Source organism: Mobula hypostoma, chromosome 1 (assembly GCF_963921235.1).
Source record: "Mobula hypostoma chromosome 1, sMobHyp1.1, whole genome shotgun sequence".
In the NCBI taxonomy this organism is placed as follows: domain Eukaryota; kingdom Metazoa; phylum Chordata; class Chondrichthyes; order Myliobatiformes; family Myliobatidae; genus Mobula; species Mobula hypostoma.
In genome coordinates this window covers 133212979-133232863 of record NC_086097.1, presented here as the reverse complement: position 1 = coordinate 133232863, position 19885 = coordinate 133212979, and the positions used below count along the sequence as shown (strand labels likewise).

Below are 19885 nucleotides of genomic sequence, written 5' to 3'. Positions count from 1 at the left end.
AAGGTCCTCAAGCAAATGCAACTTCGGATGGTATCTCAATGTGCGAAGAGGCTCTGACTGGGCATCAAGATAGGTTCACAAAGCAAAACATGACAGGCAATGACTTGGCCCCAAGTTTACTCCCACTGTCACCTGCTCCAGACCAAGTTGTTCCAAGACCAGCTTCTTTTCCATTGCCCCTTTCATCATTGCTAGTTCCCACCTTCCACCCTATCACAAACTTTCCTTTTCCTTCTCTCCACCCTTGCTCCCACTTTATCTCTATTCTGGAACATCCACCATCTCCCAGTTCTAATGAACAAAATACAGAAGCTAACTGTTTCTTCCTCCACAGATGCTGCCTGACTTCTGGGCATTTCCTGTTTGTTTCAGATTTGCAACGGCTGCAGTTAATTCCTTAGTATTAAGTACAAGCTCCTGGAACAATGCCAGATGCAAAGCGTGCTCTACATTCACTTTTGATGGTAGTCTACACTTCCCTGCCTGAAGAATTGTTTAGAATATAATATAATCAATACTCCTGTCTTGAATAAATCACAAGATTGCTTCATACTTTTCTTGGATGAATATTCTCTTGAACCTATAGGGAGGAGGGAGTTCCTTCCCTCCTGGATACGACTAGGAAATGGACCCTTCTGCTGTTATTACCAGCAATGAATTGAATGAAGCATCTCACTGCATTGGGTCATTTGGAACACGTACCACAACTCCTTTTACGTTCTTTGCTGTGCCACAAAGACAATACAATGTACTTCACTACTACCTTGACAACTTCTTACTCCTACGTAATGTACTTAGATTCTCTTTCCAAGAGGACTAACACAAGAATGTTCAGAAACAAGAGCTGGAATAGACCATTAGTACTGTTCCCATATCCAGTTAGACTAGGGTCTCTGCTCGAATTGTCCAATTTCTATAGCCCTTGATTCTGTATTTCCAAAAACCCCATTATTCTTGAATATGCTCAGTAAGGGTGAATTTATAGCACTGAGTAGAAGGCTACACAGATTTATAACCCTGAGCAAAGAGATTTCTCACCTCAGAGCTTCTAATTAAGTAGAGTGCAAATGAAACCTTGTTTAACTTTGTACTTATCCTAACCGTAGAGCTTAAAACAAAATCTATAAATAGATTAATCGGCAGCCTTCATTAAAGGACAATGCAACATGCAATATTTTAAAAAGAAAACCAGACAAGTTATTTCTTATACTGTACATAGATGGGGAAAGAAAATTCACAGCTTCCTCACCAAAAGGAATTTTAGCAGGATTTCATGGTCATTGCTATCCAAATCAATTGCGATTTTGCAAGATAGAGTAACATTTACAATCTTCTTGTTCAAATCTAATACTGGCTTTGACAAAGTTCAAAAGCACTTTACAAAAATCCCGTGTAGGATATTTTGTTCAGCAGTCCATATTTATTCCAGGAATAATAAAACAACTATCATTGGCAATAGCGATGATGGCAAACTGTTGCCACAAACTCATGCGCAAGATATGCAGGACATCTATTTCGATCCTTTGCAGTCTCCACTTGGATTGTATTCTTTGGAAAAAAGATTATAAGGAAAGAAACGGGCAATTCTGACTTACATGGAGTACACAAAGCTACATGAGATTATCTGTTCAGTGGTAACTATAAGTTTGACCACTGGTCATTGGTAATAAAATTTACTTTGAGCTTTCATTTCAATTCTGCAATAATTGTACAGAGCAGCAATGGAAAAAACATGCCTGAATAGCAAAATGAATCATGTTGAGTCAAAACTGTCTGATTTTTTAGAAATTTTTAAGAAGGTCCAATAAATAGCCAGTTACAAAACTGCAACTGACTCCAATTAATTAATCGATTAATTTGAATAGCACTTCCAGTGAGGTCGATGATATCCTATAAACCGATCAGAGCAAAGTCACAAAAATATACTTCCACGTAGGAGATCTATCACTCTCTCTCCAGAGTCAGCGACATTAAAGCATTGCCCAATTCTATCTCAATCTACATGGGAGATTCAAGTCATTCAGTTGATTCTTCTGGAGATTGATAGCCAATCAACCAAAGTTAAAATGCCATTGATCACATCCAAGGAAGGATATTAACTGCAGAGGTAATTCTAACTCACTGCAGATTTCCAGCATTATCAAACATCCAGAGACAATGACAATTACAGTTATTATAATACTATATCAACAACAAATACAGCAAGGATTTGTAAAACTCTTTGCATAATTTTTTTTTACAAATTAGTTGCCCATATACCACAAGATCCTCAAAAGTTTAGGCTTTGTTTCTTTCAGAACTTCCCAGTACCCTGCAATATACGCCATTTCACCAGAAACTATTTTAATATCTACATATTAAACAGGAGTGTATTTGCAAAAGGAGGAGTAACGCACTACTAATTCTCTCAACATTCCAAGCAAGCCACTTAAAGAAACAAATGGAAAACACAGGAATTGTTATAATTAAAAGCTCCCATTTAGAATTTGGAGTGAGTGAACAGCTATGTCAATTCTTGCTGACTCAGGAACAGTTTGCAGAACCCTCTTCTGAGGGGTTTAAAGTAGCTGTTCAGTCCTCTATCCCTCTGAGCTCACCTTTCCTTTTTCAGGTACTTTCCTGGATCCTTCTTGTCCAAAAAATTTTCCCAGCTGGTCAAGTAGACCAGAGTCTCTCTGCCTTGAATGGGCTCCTGCTTGCTTAGCATGGTCTGAGGTGCTTGCCGATGCCATCTGTTTTGCTTCTTTCCCCTTCTTGTCCGAACTACTTAACGATTGTGAGCTCAGTTTCTGCACTTCCATCAAATGTGGTTCCACCACAGGAACTGAGCTATCCTCATGGATGGCCTGGAGTTCTTCAGATACTGATGGGCGGTCTTTGAAGGTGTTGTCTTCACGTCCTGGCGCGTCACGAGAAAAGAGGCGGACCAAGTGGGGGCGAACAGCTGGCTCAGCTGTGCTGGCATCCTCTGGGCCTTCTGCACTCTTGGAGCCTGTCGCCACCATCTTCTGCTGTGAGGGGGACCCATTGTTCTGAGTAACATCTGTCTCTGCTGCAAACAACAAGTACAAGTAATGAATGTGGGCTTCTCAGATAGCGTCCCAGAACAATGCTGTTTTTCACAAAGGCAGTCTTATTATTTTGCCACCAACTCCACAGTATTAGCGCAAACCTAATTTTCAGTTTTACTACAAAGGCCAAATAATATCTTCTATTAATCCTACCCTTTCTTTTAAGAAAATTAAACCCATGTGAAATATTAACACAATTTTAAAAAATAAGTTTATCAGATGCAAACTGAAACAACAGCGAAGTCCACACGTTATTTGAGGCTCGGCACAGTAACAAAACAGCAGCATATTAAATATGGTTCAACAGTTGTGCCTTGTTTGACTGAATGAGGTTATTGATTATGAAACAAAGTGGGGGTTTTGGTGACAGAACATGGTTAATGTCCTTTGTTGGTGGTCAAGCTGAATCCTATAGAGCAGTTTGAGGTTTAAAATAAAAATTAGATCAGTTTTTGGTGGGAGAAATAGAGTTTTTTTCCCTTGTAACTGGCAAGTTTTATGGCTCAACATTTACATGAGCAGGTCAAGAATCAATACAAACTCAGAAATCGCATTTTGATTGTAAAGCCATTAAGACAACCATTCTGCCTCGACCACTTCATCATTGCACTGAGGCTTGAAAAGCTGATACAAAGACCTAGTAAGGAAACAAATATTTAGTCAGAGGATGGTTTTCAGAAGATTAAACAAGCTTCTTTTACAATAATATTCACAAAGTTGTCCATTTAACTCTGGTTTCTAAGCCCAAGGAGTAACTTCAGATATTTAAGGATATAGGCAACTGGATTATATGTTTACAGCATGTCCCTAACTAGGAAAACAGTTTGCCACAAAATAGAAAATAACTAATGGCTAGCTAGCATGTCCTTGGACAACTGCTGGCTAGCACTGTTTTCTAATGCACCTCTGCTTTCTGGTCATGCACACTGTAATACAGAAGTTTGGATGGACTGGACCCAGCCACCAGCCCATCCCATCCCTGCTCAGTCAGGAGAGGACGGAGACTGTTCTGCACCAAGGGGCTGGATGCATTTTGTATCCAGTTATGCAGCTTTCTGCTAGGATTTGGCACAGCTGTGTTCAATTGCAACGAGTCTCTGAAACGAACAGAGAAGGTAAGTGGTTTGGAATCTTTAATTAATGCATTTAATTTATGAGTCTTTATTTTACATAATAATCATCAGGTTGGGGTGACATGGTAATGTAGTGGTCACGTAATGCTATTAGAGCACCAGCAATCCGGGTTCAATTCTGCCACTGTCTGTGATCTGGTTTCCTCCCACATTCCAAAGACACACGGGTTAGGAGATTCATTGGTCACATGCATGTAACTATGCAGTGCAGGTTTGTTGGGCCGGAAGGGCCTGTTATCGTGTAAATTAAAAAAATAAATAAATAAAGTGGCAGAGCACAGTGACAGGCCCTTCAGCCCACCACATCCATGCCAGCCCTTCAGCACATCCACATTAATCCCACAGGCCCACTTCTAATGCTTTGCCTTTTAAAATTGCTTTCAACTGTTTTTAAACATCACTGATCATCAGAGCCACGAGAGGCAGCTGAGAAGGCCAATGTAGGCACAAAGTGTGTGAAGGATACATGAGCAACTCCACCACCTTGCCCTCCGCACCCGCGCCCCCCCCCCAACCTGAGTCCTTGTCACTACTAACACAGTGTGATAACATCCAGAAACCTATCAATCTCTGGAGACACAAGATACTGCAGATGCTGGAATTTGGAGCAACAAACAACGTGCTCGAGGAACACTGCAGATGTGAGGGTGCAGGAGAAGGAATACTTGATATTTTGGGTCAAAACTCTGCATCAGTCACGTTGCAAAGGTGAGCTGGCCAGTATAAAGAAGAGAAGGGGAGTGGTGAAACATAAGCCCAGCCTCTCTTGTAAATGAACTCAACGACCAAGCCTCCACTGGCCTCAGCTTGAAAAATTCTGAAGATTCTCCTTGGACCCAAGTAGTGGAATCGGCCCAGTCCATCACAGATAAAACCCTCCCTACCACTGAGCACACCTACAAGGAGCTCTGTCATAGGAAAGCAAATTCGATCAAGGACTGCCACCATCCAGGCCATGCTCTCTTCTCACTACTGCCATCAGGATTGAGGTACAAGAACCCTCGGACACACACTACTAGGTTCAGGAATAGTTATTATCCCTCAACCATCAGGCTCTTGAAACAGAGAGGATAATTTCACTCACCCGAACACTGAACTGCTTCCACAACCTATGGCCTCATTTTCAAGGACTCTTCATCTCATGTTCTCAATAATTATTGCTTATTTATTATTATTACTTTCTTTTTGTATTTGCACACTTTGTCATCTCTTGTACATTGGTTGTTTATTCATCTTATTTGTGCGTTTTTTCATTGAATCTATTATGGTTCTTTCTATTCACTGTGAATGCCCACAAGATCCAGCAAGTTTAGTTTGGAATTATATATAACCATATAACAATTACAGCACAGAAACAGGCCATCTCGGCCCTTCTAGTCCGTGCCGGACTCTTACTCTCACCTAGTCCCACTGACCTGCACTCAGCCCATAACCCTCCTTTCCTTTCCTGTAGGAAAGGAATTGTCAATAGGCAAGACCACTTTATTGTCCCATTAAAGAGATAGTTGGGATCTGGTGGCTCAGGTATTATAGGTTCCAGAGTAAATATCTGAGTAAGTATAGATTTGGGCATATAATCTGCCTGGACACTAGCACTGGAGTACCAAGGACTTGTTTCACTATCCAAGATACAGAATTTTGGATGAGATCTAACACCACAGCTCTGTCAGATCTACTGTGTGGACACCTTAATGAAGAACCGGCGGGCTTTCTCCCTGCTCAATGCTTATTCCTCAGATAAGGTCACTAAAAACAGATGATCTGGTCACCTACTTCCAACTACTTATGGGAACTCAATAGACAAACTGTCAAACCTTTCAACAGAAGCAAAATTTCGAAGCATTTAGGACACACCCATTTCATTAAGCACGCTGTATAAATGCAAGTTTATACAGTAAAATGCACAATAAAATGCACTTTATTTTGACAATGATTCATAATATGCAGCTGAAGATTTCCTGCCTACGCAACTGCTTAAATACAAACGTTTGTATTAATTTAATAAATTACTATAAAAGATTTGTAAAAGCTCCTTAATATTTTGTTATATTTTTAATATTGTAAAAAAATTACACCAAGTACATAATAAACCAGAAAAATATATTTTATGTGTCTACTGTTCGTTTCTAATTAATCCAAGCTCAAGGTTTTCAACTGCATAAAAACTTGTGGAAGGAAGGTGGGACAATGCAAAAACTCGGTATTTTTCTCCCAATATAAGACAATCTTTTTATGTGGATTGAACGCATAAGGTTTGACCTCACCAAAACTCTGAGCCATGCCGTTTACCTTCGTCTGCCCAGCAGAAGTAGTTGCATAACCAGGACTTGCGATATACACTACCTACACATACTTACGACCATCAACGTCCTGCTCCAATGGTTCATGTGATTCTGATCGGGGGCTAAGCATTGCTACACCTTGCCCAAGGGTGACCTACAGACTGCTGAAGGGATGAAGTACCTTAGCCCTCCTTCGGTAGAGATGTATCTCCACCCTACCATGTAATCTGTAGCTATCCTTGGTGGGATTTGAATTCAGTTCACTGCTAGTCCAGGCCTCTGGTAATATAACTACTCCACAAAGATCAATTCTGTCCCATGATGTTCACTCCTCTCTCCATGGAGCTGAGGCGATGAAGACTGACCTTGACTGCTGTGCTCCGCACATGCTAATATGATGGACTGATAAAGGCCTTGGGCCTACTCTGGGGTCTGGGTATTGTTACTTGCTTCTATTGTTTGAATAATTTGCATTTTTATTTCTCCCTTTTCTCTGCACATCACATGTTGGTCTTTATTATTTTTTAAATTGAGTTCTTTTGGGTTTCTTACTTTGTGGCTGCCTGTAAGCAAACAAATCTCAGGGTTGTATAATTTATAGATTCTTTGATAATAGATGTACTTTGAACTTTGATATTTGTTCAAATGAACGTAGTCCGACCCTGAGATTTGTACATATTGAATAGTAAAGCTGTGGGAGGTGGACTGAATTTCAAGTCTAACGTTTCCAATGCTGGTATTGGGCACAAAAAAAAAATCACAGTTCATGAATATTCAATAATTATCCTGACAAACACTAAGATTTAAAACAAGAAACATACAAGATATAGTGCTGCTCAATATATAACTCATGTTTTTTTTGTGTGCCACTAACACAAAGGTGTTAATGGAGAATTATAGCTTGAAAAGTTAAGCCTTGAAAGAATAATATTGAAAGCCACAAATTAATTGCAGTGATGTTTGTCATAATTCTAATATAACCAACCACTGTTTAAATGGAAGAGGACTTACGGAATTTCCTCATTGACCTTGATGGAACAGATAATCATGCAACAGCTTCAGCTTCAGACAAGCAGCTCAGCAGTAAAGAAGAAATGTAGAAATAAGACAAAACTCCCCCCCGCCCCCCCCCCCGAAAGGCTCATTCGCAGCAGAAGGTCTTTGAATTTGCTATGGCAATTCCAGCGCGGAGGAACACAGGAAGGCTGCGGAAAGCAGTGGACAATGGGACAGATGTGCCCAGTCCATGATGGCCACAGTCCTGCTGTCACTGACAGCATCTACAGACAATTTTACCTCAAGAAGGTAGCATCTATCACCAAGGATCCCTACCATTTGGGCTGTACCATCTTCCCACTGCTACAGTGGGCAGGACATGGAAGCTTGAAGTCCCACACCCACAGGGTTCATGAACGACTATTCTCCTACAACCGTCAGGTACTTGAACCAACACGCACAGCATTAACCTTACCTCAGCAATGGAAAACTATGGACTACCTCCTGCACTACCATGGGCTTGTATCTACTTGTGTTATTTTTTTTGTGCAATGTCATATCTTGCACAGTCACTTCTCTTCATCGTCTTGTGTAATTTACATTCTGCATGTTGTCTGAATCTCACATACCTGTGATGCTGCTGCAAGCAGGTTTTTCATGATACCTGTACCTCAGTGTACCTGCGCTTGAAGGGTCTTGTCCCCATGCTGAATTACTCTGTGAAGCTACAGCACCCTGGCATTGGAATTGGAATACAATTGTCACATGTACTGCAATACAGTGACAAGTTTGTCTTGCATACTGTTCATACATATCAGATCTTAAAACAGTGCATTGAGGTAGAACAAGGCAAAACAATAACAAAGCAGTAAGAAGTGTGTCCGCTACAGAGAACGTGCAGGGCAGGTAAACAAAGTGCAAGATCAAAAAGAGGCAAGGTCTGGGAAGACTATCGTATTAGGGAACTATTTAATAGCCTTTTAAGAGTGGGGTAGAAGCTGTCCACGAACCTGGTGGCATGTGCTTTTAGGCTTTTGCATCTGACATTTATTTAATGTGACAGAATCAGTTGCCTTCTACATAATGCTCTTAATACATGCAGCATGTATTTAAACTGATAGTCCAAAATTGACCTGAACCTTAAGGCGGCACGGTTGCATAGCAGGAGCAGGGTAATATTATTACAGTGCCAGGAACCTGGGTTCAATTCTACTACTGTATGTAAAGAGTTTGAATGATCTCCCTGTGAATGGTGGGTGATCTGCTTACTCCCACATTCCAAAGATGTATGGGTTAGTGCAGGGGTCCCCAACCTTTCTCACACCGCGGACCGGTTTAATATTGACAATATTCTTGCAGACTGGCCGACCGGTGGGGTGGGGGGGAAGCACAGGTGGTGGTGCTCAAGTTCAATAGTGTGTGGCAGAGAATGAGGAAAGGTGCAGCTGACTCGTATCATTTCATATCACCAAAACATATCGTTTCCTCACATTCTTTGCAGCCCGGTGGTTGGGGACCACTGGGTTAGTGGGTTAATTGGGTGGTGCAGGCTTGTTCGACTGGAAGAGCCTGTTACTGTATCCAAATCTAAAGCAAACCTTCAAATGAATTTGCTCTTGGCAACACTTTCATTCCACCATGTGGACAATGCCCATATTGTAATTCCCTCCGTCCTCCGACATGCCCAGCATTACGACAGAAACCAAATGGAATCTAATACTGAAAATCAAGACTGCAGACGCTGGAAATCTGAAATACTAACAGAAAATGCTGGAAATACTCAGGTCAGGTCACATCTGTGGGAAAAGAAACAGAGCTAAGGTTTCAGGTTGAAAACTCTCTCTCAGATCTGGGCAGGAGACAAAAGAAGCTTGATGAACTGTAGGGAGAACGGGGAAGGGGGAAGTCACTGACTGACGAGCATATCTGCATTTTGTAACTACTACCTTCTTTCATCTATGTTCTCACTCTCTAATGGTTCCTATTCAATGATCAGATAACTTAGTTTACCGCTTATTCCGTGGTCACCCTGGTTTTAGCCTATCCCAGAATCTATTGACGAGTGAGACAGGGAGACATGCTCAAGGCACTGATGCAAATCCTTTAATGGCCAATTAGCTCCTGAATCATGTGAGATGATGTGTTTTGCTCCCAAGGAATTTACAATGAAAATTATAGGTTCCCCTCTTAGTCCACAGTAAGTAAACAATGTTAGGGTGATGGGAAACCTATAAACTTCATTATTAACTTGTTAGAAAAAATACTGTTGGAGCCTGTTGACTACCTGCTTTTTGTTCGTAGGTGAGATCGCTCCGCAATGGAGAGAGAAAGGGCTGCTGCTGGGCCTGGATAATGGTATCCAGGTTTTCTGCATTTTGGATAAGGACTTGGACTATAGACTCCTCCCACCCCCACCCCCCAGTGTTATAGTTTTTTTTAAATATATTCTGTGTTTTTTTTGTCTGATCTTTCTCATTTTTGCACACAGGGAGGGGGATCTGTGGGTCGATGTGCCTGTTCCGTTTTTGAGCAGGGAGGAGTGATTTGGGGGTTGATGATCATACTGCTGTTCTTTTCTTTTTTCTCTTGGATTTGTGGCTATCTGGAGAAGAATACTTTCAGAGTTCTATACTTTAATAATAAAAGGAACCTTTGAACATCTCTGATAACAAGTGAATAAGCCCAGAAGTATCTGTTCCATTTCCCAATGCAAAAGCTGCAACAGAGGTAGATACTACTGCATTGAACTATGTACAAATTGGGGTTTGTATACAATGTGTGCATTAAGTTGGGCTTCAGTTTCAGAGTAAAGATATTTAAACTGCAACACAGAGACAGTGAATACTGTACTTTTTTAGTCTGAATTCTATCCAACTTGATCACACTCTTCCACACAATAAGCCACCCACCCATCACTTGTTGTTTATGATTTTCCAGTTTATGCCTCATCATACCAACTGCTATTACAATCTTAACTGCACCCCCTGAGAACAAGCTTCTCCTTATAGAGTTATAAACCATGAAAGTAGGCCCCTTTTCCCCAACTGGTCCATACCAAGATTCCCATGCAAGTTAGCACCATCTGCCCATTTTTCTCTAAATATTTCCCATCTACAGTATGAACCTGTCCAAGTGCCTTTTAAATGCTGTCAATGTACCTGCCTCAACAACTTCCTCCAGCAGCTCATTCCATATACGGTCTACCCCCGGACGAGAAAGCTGCACCTCAGGTTCCTATTAAATCTCTCCCCTCTTACCTTAAACCCAAGTCCTCTAGTTTTCGATCTCCCAAGGCAGAGACTAAGACGGTGCACATTCACCCTAACTGTGCCACGCATGATGTTATACATCTCTAGATCACCCCTCAGTCTCTTTGTGTTGCGATGTAGTCCCAATTACGTAACTTCTGACATAGCAAAGGGAAAAAGTAATTTATAATGTATATTTCTAGTGAATGGACTGCATCTGATGCTGTGTGCCTTTGATGCCGCAAGTGAAATTTTCATTGCACCTGTGCATGTGTCAATAAACTTAACTTTAATTTTGAGGGGTGCATTCTGTGGAGACTGTCCTCATGATACACTATTAATTTATGCCTTAAACTTGTACTTGCAGACTCATTCACAGGGAAATGCATTATTGTAGTCTCTTCCTTGATCCTATGGGAATGCCCAGCAAAAGGCCGATCTTAGGGAAAACAGTTTGGATCTCTGGAGCTTCTTCCCTGCAGAGGTTAATTAGCCATAATTGAAGACAAAAACATCCTTTTCTTTAACAACAGAGCTCCCAAGACTGTTCCAGAATTAGGTTAATCGGCTCCCTTACAGAGCCAACAAACGAAGCTAAACAAACTGAAGAAAGCTCAGCTCACCAGACTGTAAGCCAAGCCATTTCTTTTGGCTAGATGAATCAGAGTTGATATCACTGAATTAAATGATGTGAAATCTGTTGATTTGAGGCAATAAAGTTACCGTAAATTACAAAGATACATAGTGAAAGAAAAGGAATAATGAGGTAGTATTTATGGCCTATTCAGAAATCTAATGGTAGAGGGGAAGAAGCTGCTTCTGAATTGTTGAGTGTAGGTTTTCAGTAGTAATGAAAAGCTGGCACGTCAGCTTGTTGGTAGTATGAAGATTTCAAACATCAGTGGAAAGATTTCACTAGGGAAATTATTCTATGTTTTAAAAAAAACACAGATCAGGATTAGCTCTGGAGATGTCTGCAAATATGGACCTCTATACTGCAGGTTGTGAATTCAAAGCACACCCCAGAGATCCAAGTGCATGAGGCTCCGTTAACTCAGTTGAGGGATTCAGGGGCTCTCAACAGTGCGGTTCCTCAAGTGAGATATTAAATGAGAATCTACCTGCTCTCATTAAATGGAAGATCACATGGCATACTTGCAAAAAAAAAACAAGAAAGCTTCCTCCTTCATGTTCTAGTCAATATTTTTGTCTCAAAGTTAAAAAAAAATAATTTTCACAATATGTGGGAATTTGCAGGGCACAAAATGGCTTATACTATAACATCTTAAAATTACAACTAAATTTGATAAAGGCATTCCAAATTATTTCACAAGCTGTTACATAAAGCTAAGTTTTTAAACAATTAAATATATTTTAAGCACATTTTTCACTATGATTTTTTGAAGAAATAATGGTGACAAACTTCTGAAAACTATTGGGCAAATTTATCATTATAATTGAAGAAATGTCAAAACCCAGAAGAATGAATATTTCCATCCCACCAAGATATCATCTATAAAAGATAAAAAAAAAATTAATCAAGACTTGTGAAGGTGCTGCCAACTAATGCACAGGTTTGTGTGATATGTTATGTCAAGTCTCTGGCTATTAACCCGTTGATCTTACCTCACTACACTTACTTTACTCAACCCTGGAGATGAATGTATAGAAGATTATGGGAAGCTACAGCTGCTACCTACATATGATCAGCACTGTCAAGAGAAGCCCCCTCCCCCAAGCTCTCTGGAAGCTGATCCCACCCTTGTAGGTTCAGGAATGGATCGTACTGGGTAGTGCAGGTGATTTGGAATGGAATAGCCAGCATTAAGCTACTGAAATGGTGTTGAGTCTGAGGGTTATTCAGAAAAATGGAATACAAGGGAGCTGCTGGAACCTTGGAGAGTCCTGGCATGGAGCCCAATCTTGCTGGGATCCCACAGAACCTGGCATTGGAGTTCAACCATTCTGGGATCCTGCAGAATCCAGCCTTACCGGAATCATGTCAGTAAGACTGACCTACCACAGTTAGATGAGGCAAATACGAGCTTGGGCAAAGCTGTGGCCAGTGGACTCTGTACAGCAAGACCTTGCCCAATATTACTGAGCCACTAAAAACAAGAGAAAATCTGCAGATGCTGGAAATCCAAGCAACCCACACAAAGTGCTGGAGGAACTCAACAGTCTAGGCAGCATCTATGGAAAAAAAGCACAGTCGACATTTCGAGCTGAAAACCTTCAAGTGTCCTGCCAAAAGGTTTCAGCCCGAAACGTCGACTGTACGTTTTTCCCATAGATGCTGCCTGGCCTGTTGAGTTCCTCCAGCATTTTGTGGGTGTTACTGAGACTTTCCATCAACTTCAAATGAAACTAAATTACAGAAGTGAAGTTCAATGCACACTGTGGGCCAGATTGGGCAATTAGTTCACTTGCCAAAGAACAAAATCCCGATCTGTGTCTCTCAAACCTTCTCTGCTCATCTAGCAGCTAGTACAACAGCCGGAGTTACCAAGCCCCAGCTGAGATGGTAAAATAGATAATACACTCACAAAGACCAGTGGTACAATATTCCATTCAAAACCACACTCCTCTTTGGTCTATACAATAGCTGTTCTCTCAGGCATTAAACCAACCAAAGCAAATATAATTACTACAACACTTAAGAGAAAATTTTAATCAATTAATTTCATTTAGTCTGATTACCAGTTACAAACTGAACTGATTAGAAACAATGTAATTTTTAATAAAGGGTCAAACTCCATAAAATTAGGACGAGGTTGGGTACAGTCAGATTAATTATGACTGTGCGACTGATCTCGACTTTTATCTGTAATTAATAACGAATTCCTAGTGTCATGAACTCAAGTACTTTGACCGATTTGGGCTTCATTATTTTTATTTAGAAGTCCAGCATGGAAATGATCCCGCATCAGCCAATCACATCCACGTGGCCAATTAATCTACTAACCCGTATATCTTTGGAATGTGGGAGGGAATTAGAACAGCCAGAGGAAATTCAGGCGATTACAGGGAGAACATACAAACTCCTTACACTCAGCAGCAGAAATTGAACGTCAATTGCTGCCACTACAATAGCATTACACTATCTGCGATAACCACTGTCCTTGAGGATGACTTCAAAGATTAAAGTACATTATTTATCACAGTATACAACCCTAAAATTAATCTTTCCCACCGTCATGAAACAAAGCACCACACCAGTTTGTTCAAAGAAAAATATCAAGTGTCAAAACCCCTTCCCCCACGTGCAAAACAAAATTAGCGCAAAGGCAACAAAACGAAAACAGAATACAGAACGGAAAATCAGAAGGCACATTTCAGTTCAGCGTTCATTATCTGCAGGCCGCCCCGACTGAAAAATCACCCAAGTACTAAAAAGGACGATCATAACTAGAGCACATCATAAAAACTGAATTAGAGTCCACATCTACTCATTGCTAACAATGATCAGGTTACAATAAAAACAGAAGAGATTCATAAATCTAATAATGTAATGAGATAAAAACAAAGTGCAGCATCTGTGGAGAAAGATTGGTGACCTCCTACATTTCTGGGGGAGGTGGGGGCAAGAACTGGCTAATCAGAGGTGGTGCTTAATTTGAAGTTTAAACTGGACAGGGGAGTACTGAGAGCTATTTTTTCAGCATTCAGCCGCAGAGGCTTGGCTATAAACCACAGCCCCGTGAAAGAGCAAGCAGTGAAACAGGGTTTCTGATGAGTAGAAAGCATTCATGTGTTCATGGGATTAAAATAAAACAAATGTGATTTCATTTACTTTTATATAGGATGTTAATATTACAATAATGCAATGGGATGAGCTCAATTAGCAGAACATAACACAGGGAACTGGACAAAGTATTTATTCATACAGTACTATTAAGCCATTGTACTGTTACAATGGCTCATAATATAACAGCCATAACATTTTACTTTATGAAAGAAAAGACTGCAGATGCTAAAAATCTGAAGGAGCAAGGATGTAATTCTGTGCCTCTCCCACTTGCATCCATTGTGAAACAGGACATCTACTTGCTAACCCGTCTTCCACTTTGAAGGTAAAGAACTCTATTTTTGAGATCACAAAGTCTGCAAATGCTGGAAATCCAAATCAACACACGCAAAATGCTGGCAGAACTGAGCAGGTCAGACAGCATCTATAGAAAAGAATAAACAGTCGATGTTTTGGGCTGAAATCCTCCTTCAGAACTGAGAAGGAAGGGGAAAGGGCCAGAAATAACAAGGTGGGGTGGCGGGGTGGGGGGGAGAAGCTAGCTGGAAGGTGACAGGTGAAGACAGGTCAGTGTTGCCAACAAATCCTGACCAATTCTTAAATTGCTTCAAGGTGGTAGAGATCTGCCCTCTTGAAACAGTGCAGCCCATATGCTCAAGGTGCTCCTACCGCATGTATGGATGTTGGCTCAACTCGCAAAGACCATTTTAGTGGGCAGGTCAGTATAGAAACATAGAACACCTACAGCACAGTGTAGGCCCTTTGGCCCACAATGCTGTGCCGAACATGTCCTTACCGTAGAAATTACCCAGGGTTACCCACAGCCCTCTATTTTTCTAAGCACCATATACCTATCCTGGAGTCTTTTAAAAGACTCTTATCGTATCTGCCCCCATCGTCGCTGCCGGCAGCCCATTCCATGCACTCACCACTCCCTGTGTAAAAAAAAACTTACCCCTGACATCTCCTCTGTACCTACTTCAAGCACCTTAAAACTACGCCCTTTTGTGCAAGCCATTTCAGCCCTGGGAAAAAGCCTCTGACTATTCACACGATCAATGCCTCTCATCATCTTATACACCTCTATCAGGTCACCTCTCATCCTCCGTCACTCCAAAGAGAAACGGCCGAGTTCACTCAACCTATTCTTATAAGGCATGCTCCCCAATCCAGGCAACATCCTTGTAAATTTCCTCTGCATCCTTTCTAAGGTTTCCACATCCTTCCTGTAGTGAGGCGACCAGAACTGAGCACAGTACTCCAAATGGGGTCTGACCAGGGTCCCATATAGCTGTAACATTACTTTTCGGCTCCTAAACTCAATCCCACAGTTGATGAAGGCCAATGCACTGTATGCCTTCTTAACCACAGAGTCAACCTGCGTAGCAGCTTTGAGTGTCCTATAGATTAGATTAGATTCAACTTTATTGTCATTGTGCTGAGTACAGATACAAAGCCAATGAAATGCAGTTAGCATCGAACCAGAAATGCAAAGAATAGTGTTACTTACAAAATAACTGCGAATAAAAAGTAAGTGCTACAGCACACAAATATAAAAGTACTGAGACAGTACAATATGATGCAATACTGCTTAGCGCTGTGATGTGAGGTTCAGCAGGGTCACAGCCTCAGGGAAGAAGCTCTTCCTGTGCCTGCTGGTGCAGGAGCGGAGGCTCCTGTAGCGCCTACCAGATGGGAGGAGAATGAGAAGTCCATGGTTAGGGTGAGATGCATCCTCCATAATGCTTTTCACCCTGCCCAGGCAGCATTTATGGTAGATGTTCTCCATGGTGGGCAATTGGGTGCCGATAATCCACTGGGCAGTTTTCACCACACGCTAGTGCTTTGCTGTCTGATACGGGACAATTGCCATACCACACTGAGATGCAGTTGGTGAGTATGCTCTCAATGTACAGCAATAAAAGTCCGTCAGTATCCTGGGACAGAGGTGAGCTTTCTTGACGCTCCGCAGGAAATAAAGGCGCTGTTGCGTCATTTTGATCAGGATGGAGGAGTTCAGGGACCAGGTGAGATCCTCGGAAATGTGGACACCGAGGAACTTGAAGCTTGATACACGTTCCACTACAGCTCCGTTGATGTAGGTGGGGATGTGAGTGTGGCTCCTAGCATGCCTGAAGTCCACAATGATCTGCTTGGTCTTCTGGGTGTTAAGGGCCAGGTTGTTGTTGGTACACCACGTGGCCAGGTGCTGGACTTCGTCCCTTTAGGCCGTCTCATCATCCCTTCTGATCAGGCCAACAACCATGATATAGTCTGCGAACTTGATTAAGAGTTAGAACCATGTACAGGAATGCAGTCATAGGTGAAAAGGGAGTACAGAAGAGGGCTCAGCACATAGCCTTGAGGCATGCCAGTGTTCAGGGTGAGAGTGGAGGAGAAGTTGTCTAACTTAACTGATTGGGGTCTGTTAGTCAGAAAATCCAAGGTCCAATTGAAGAGAGATGACCTGATACCAAGCTAGTGAAGTTTGGCTATCAGCTTGGAGGGGATCATAGTATTGAATGCTGAACTAAAGTCAATGAACAGCATTCTGATGTAAGAGTTGGGGCTGTCCTGGTGGGTCAGGTCAGAGTGAAGTGCTGTGGAGATGGCGTCCTCTGTTGACCTGTTGGTGCGATAGGCAAATTGATGGGGGTCCAGGGTAGTGGGCAGAGAGGATTTCAGATGTGATAGAACCGGTCTCTCAAAGCACTTTGCAATGATGGGGGTGAGTGCAACTGGGCAGAAGTCATTCAGGCCCGTGGCAGTGGAATGCTTCGGCACTGGCACGATGGTGGTGATCTTGAAGCTTGTGGGCATAGACATTGGACCCAAGATCCCTCTGATCCTCCACACTGCCAAGAGTCTTACCATTAATACTATATTCTGTCATCATACTTGACCTTCCAAAATGAACCATCTCACACTTATCTGGGTTGAACTCCATCTGCCACTTCTCAGCCCAGTTATACATCCTATTGATGTCGCGCTGTAACTTCTGACAACCCTCCACACTATCCACAACACCCTCAATCTTTGTATTATCATCAAATTTACTAACCCATCCCTCCACTTATTCATTAAGGTCATTCATAAAAATCACAAAGAGTAGGGGTCCCAGAACTGATTGTTGGTCAACACACCACTGGTCACCAACCTCCATGCAGAATATGACCTGTCTACAACCACTCTTTGCTTTCTGTGGGCAAGCCAATTCTGAATCCACAAAGCAATGTCCCCTTGGATCCCATGCCTCCTTACTTTCTTAATAAGCCTTGCATGGAGAACTTCCATCAAATGCCTTGCTGAAATCCATATACGCTATATCAACAGCTCTACCTTCATCAATGTGTTTAGTCACATCCTCAAAAAATTCAACCAGGCTCGTAAGGCATGACCTGCCTTTCACAAAGCCATGCTGACTATTGCTAATCATATTATGCCTCTCCAAATGTTCATATGTCCTGCCTCAGGATCTTTTCCATCAACTTACCAACCACTGAAATAAGACTCACTGGTCTATAATTTCCTGGGCTATCTCTACACCCTTTCTTGAGTAACCCTCCAATCCTTCAGAACCTCTCCTGCCCCTACTGAGATGCAAAGGTCATCGCCAGAGGCTCAGCAATTTTCTCCCTCGCCTCTCAGTAGCCTGAGGTACATCTCATCCAGTCCCGGTGACTTATCCAACTTGATGCTTTCCAAAAGCTCCAGCACATCCTCTTTCTAATATCTATATGCTCATGCTTTTCAGATTGGTCCTATTATTTCACATCTTATCCTCTTGTGCTTCACATACTTGGAGAATGCCTTGGGGATTTCCTGAATCCTGTCCGCCAAGGCCTTCTCATGGCCCCTTCTGGCTCTCCTAATTTCATTCTTAAGCTCCTTCCTGCTAGCCTTATAATCTTCCACATCTCTATCATTACCTGGTACTTTGAACCTTTTGTAAGCTTTTCTTTTCTTCTTGACTAGATTTACAACAGCTTTTGTACGCCACGGTTCCTGTACCCCATCATCCTTTCCCTGTCTCATTGGAACGTACCTATGCAGAATGCCACGCAAATACCCCCAGAACATCTGCCACATTTCTGCCATTCATTTCCCTGAGAACATCTGTTCCCAATGTATGCTTCTAAGTTCCTTGTCTGTTCCTATCCCTCTCCAATGCTATGGTAAATGAAATAGAATTAATTCTGATCATTGTCTCCAAAATGCCCACCCACTGAGAGGTGTGACACCTGACCAGGTTCATTTCCTAATACCAGATCAAGTACAGCCTCTCCTCTTGTAGGCTTATCTACGTATTGTGTCAAGAAACCTTCCTGAACACACCTAACAAACTCCACCCCATCTCAACCCCTTGCTCTAGGGAGATGCCAATCAATATTTGGGTTCCCACCATGACAACCCTGTTATTATTACATCTTTCCAGAATCTGTCTCCCTATCTGCTCCTCGATGTCCTTGTTACTATTGGGTGGTCTATAAAAAAACACCCAGTAGAGTTATTGACCCCTTCCTGTTCCCAACTTCCATCCACAGAGACTTAGTAGACAATCCCTCCATGACTTCCTCCTTTTCTGCAGCCGTGACACTATCTCTGATCAGCAGTGCCATGCCCCCACCTCTTTTGTCTCCCTCCCTGTCCTTTCTGAAACATCTAAAGCCTGGCACTCAAAGTAACCATTCCTGCCCCCAAGCCATCCAAGTCTCTGTAGTGGCCACAACATCATAGCTCCAAGTACTGATCTACGCTCTAATCTCATCTGCTTTGTTCATAATACTCCTTGCATTAAAGTAGACACATCTCAAACCATTGGTCTGAGCGCATCCCTTCTTTATCACCTGACTATCTCTCCTCTCGCATTGTCTACAAGCATTCTCTATATGTGAGCCAACCGCCCCTTCCTCTGTCTCTTCATTTTGGTTCCCATCCCCCGCCCCACAATTCTGTTTAAACTCTCCCCAATAGCCTTAACAAACCTCCCAGCCAGGATATTGGTCCCCCTCGGATTCAAGTGCAACCCGTCCTTTTTGTACAGGTCATGCCAGCCCCAAAAGTGGTCCCAATGATCCAGAAATCTGAATCCCTGCCCCCTACTCCAATCCCTCAGCCACGCATTTATCCTCCACCTCACTTTTCCTATAATCACTGTCGCATGGCACAGGGAGTAATCCTTTTGTGGTCCTGCTTCTCAAGTTCCTTCCTAATTCCCTATAGTCTGCTTACAGGACCTCTTCCCTTTTCCTACTATGTCATTGGTACCAATATGTACCATGACCTCTGGCTGTTCTCCTTCCCGCTTCAGGATATTGTGGACTCGATCAGAAACATCCCGGACCTTGGCATCCAGGAGGCAAACTACCATCCGTGTTTCTTTCCTGTGTCCACTGAATTGTCTGTC

At 42.1% G+C, this 19885-nt stretch overlaps 1 protein-coding gene across 9 annotated transcripts in view; it reads right to left on the bottom strand.

Annotated features, from left to right (window-relative positions):
• Positions 1 to 19885, bottom strand: part of mbpb (myelin basic protein b) — a 189474-nt gene that overhangs the window by 55394 nt on the left and 114195 nt on the right. For all 9 annotated transcript variants that reach the window (XM_063055832.1, XM_063055818.1, XM_063055823.1 and 6 more), the window contains one exon: positions 2598 to 3052. In XM_063055832.1, coding sequence (XP_062911902.1) covers positions 2598 to 3052 — 455 coding nt within the window. The remainder of the gene's footprint in view (positions 1 to 2597; positions 3053 to 19885) is intronic.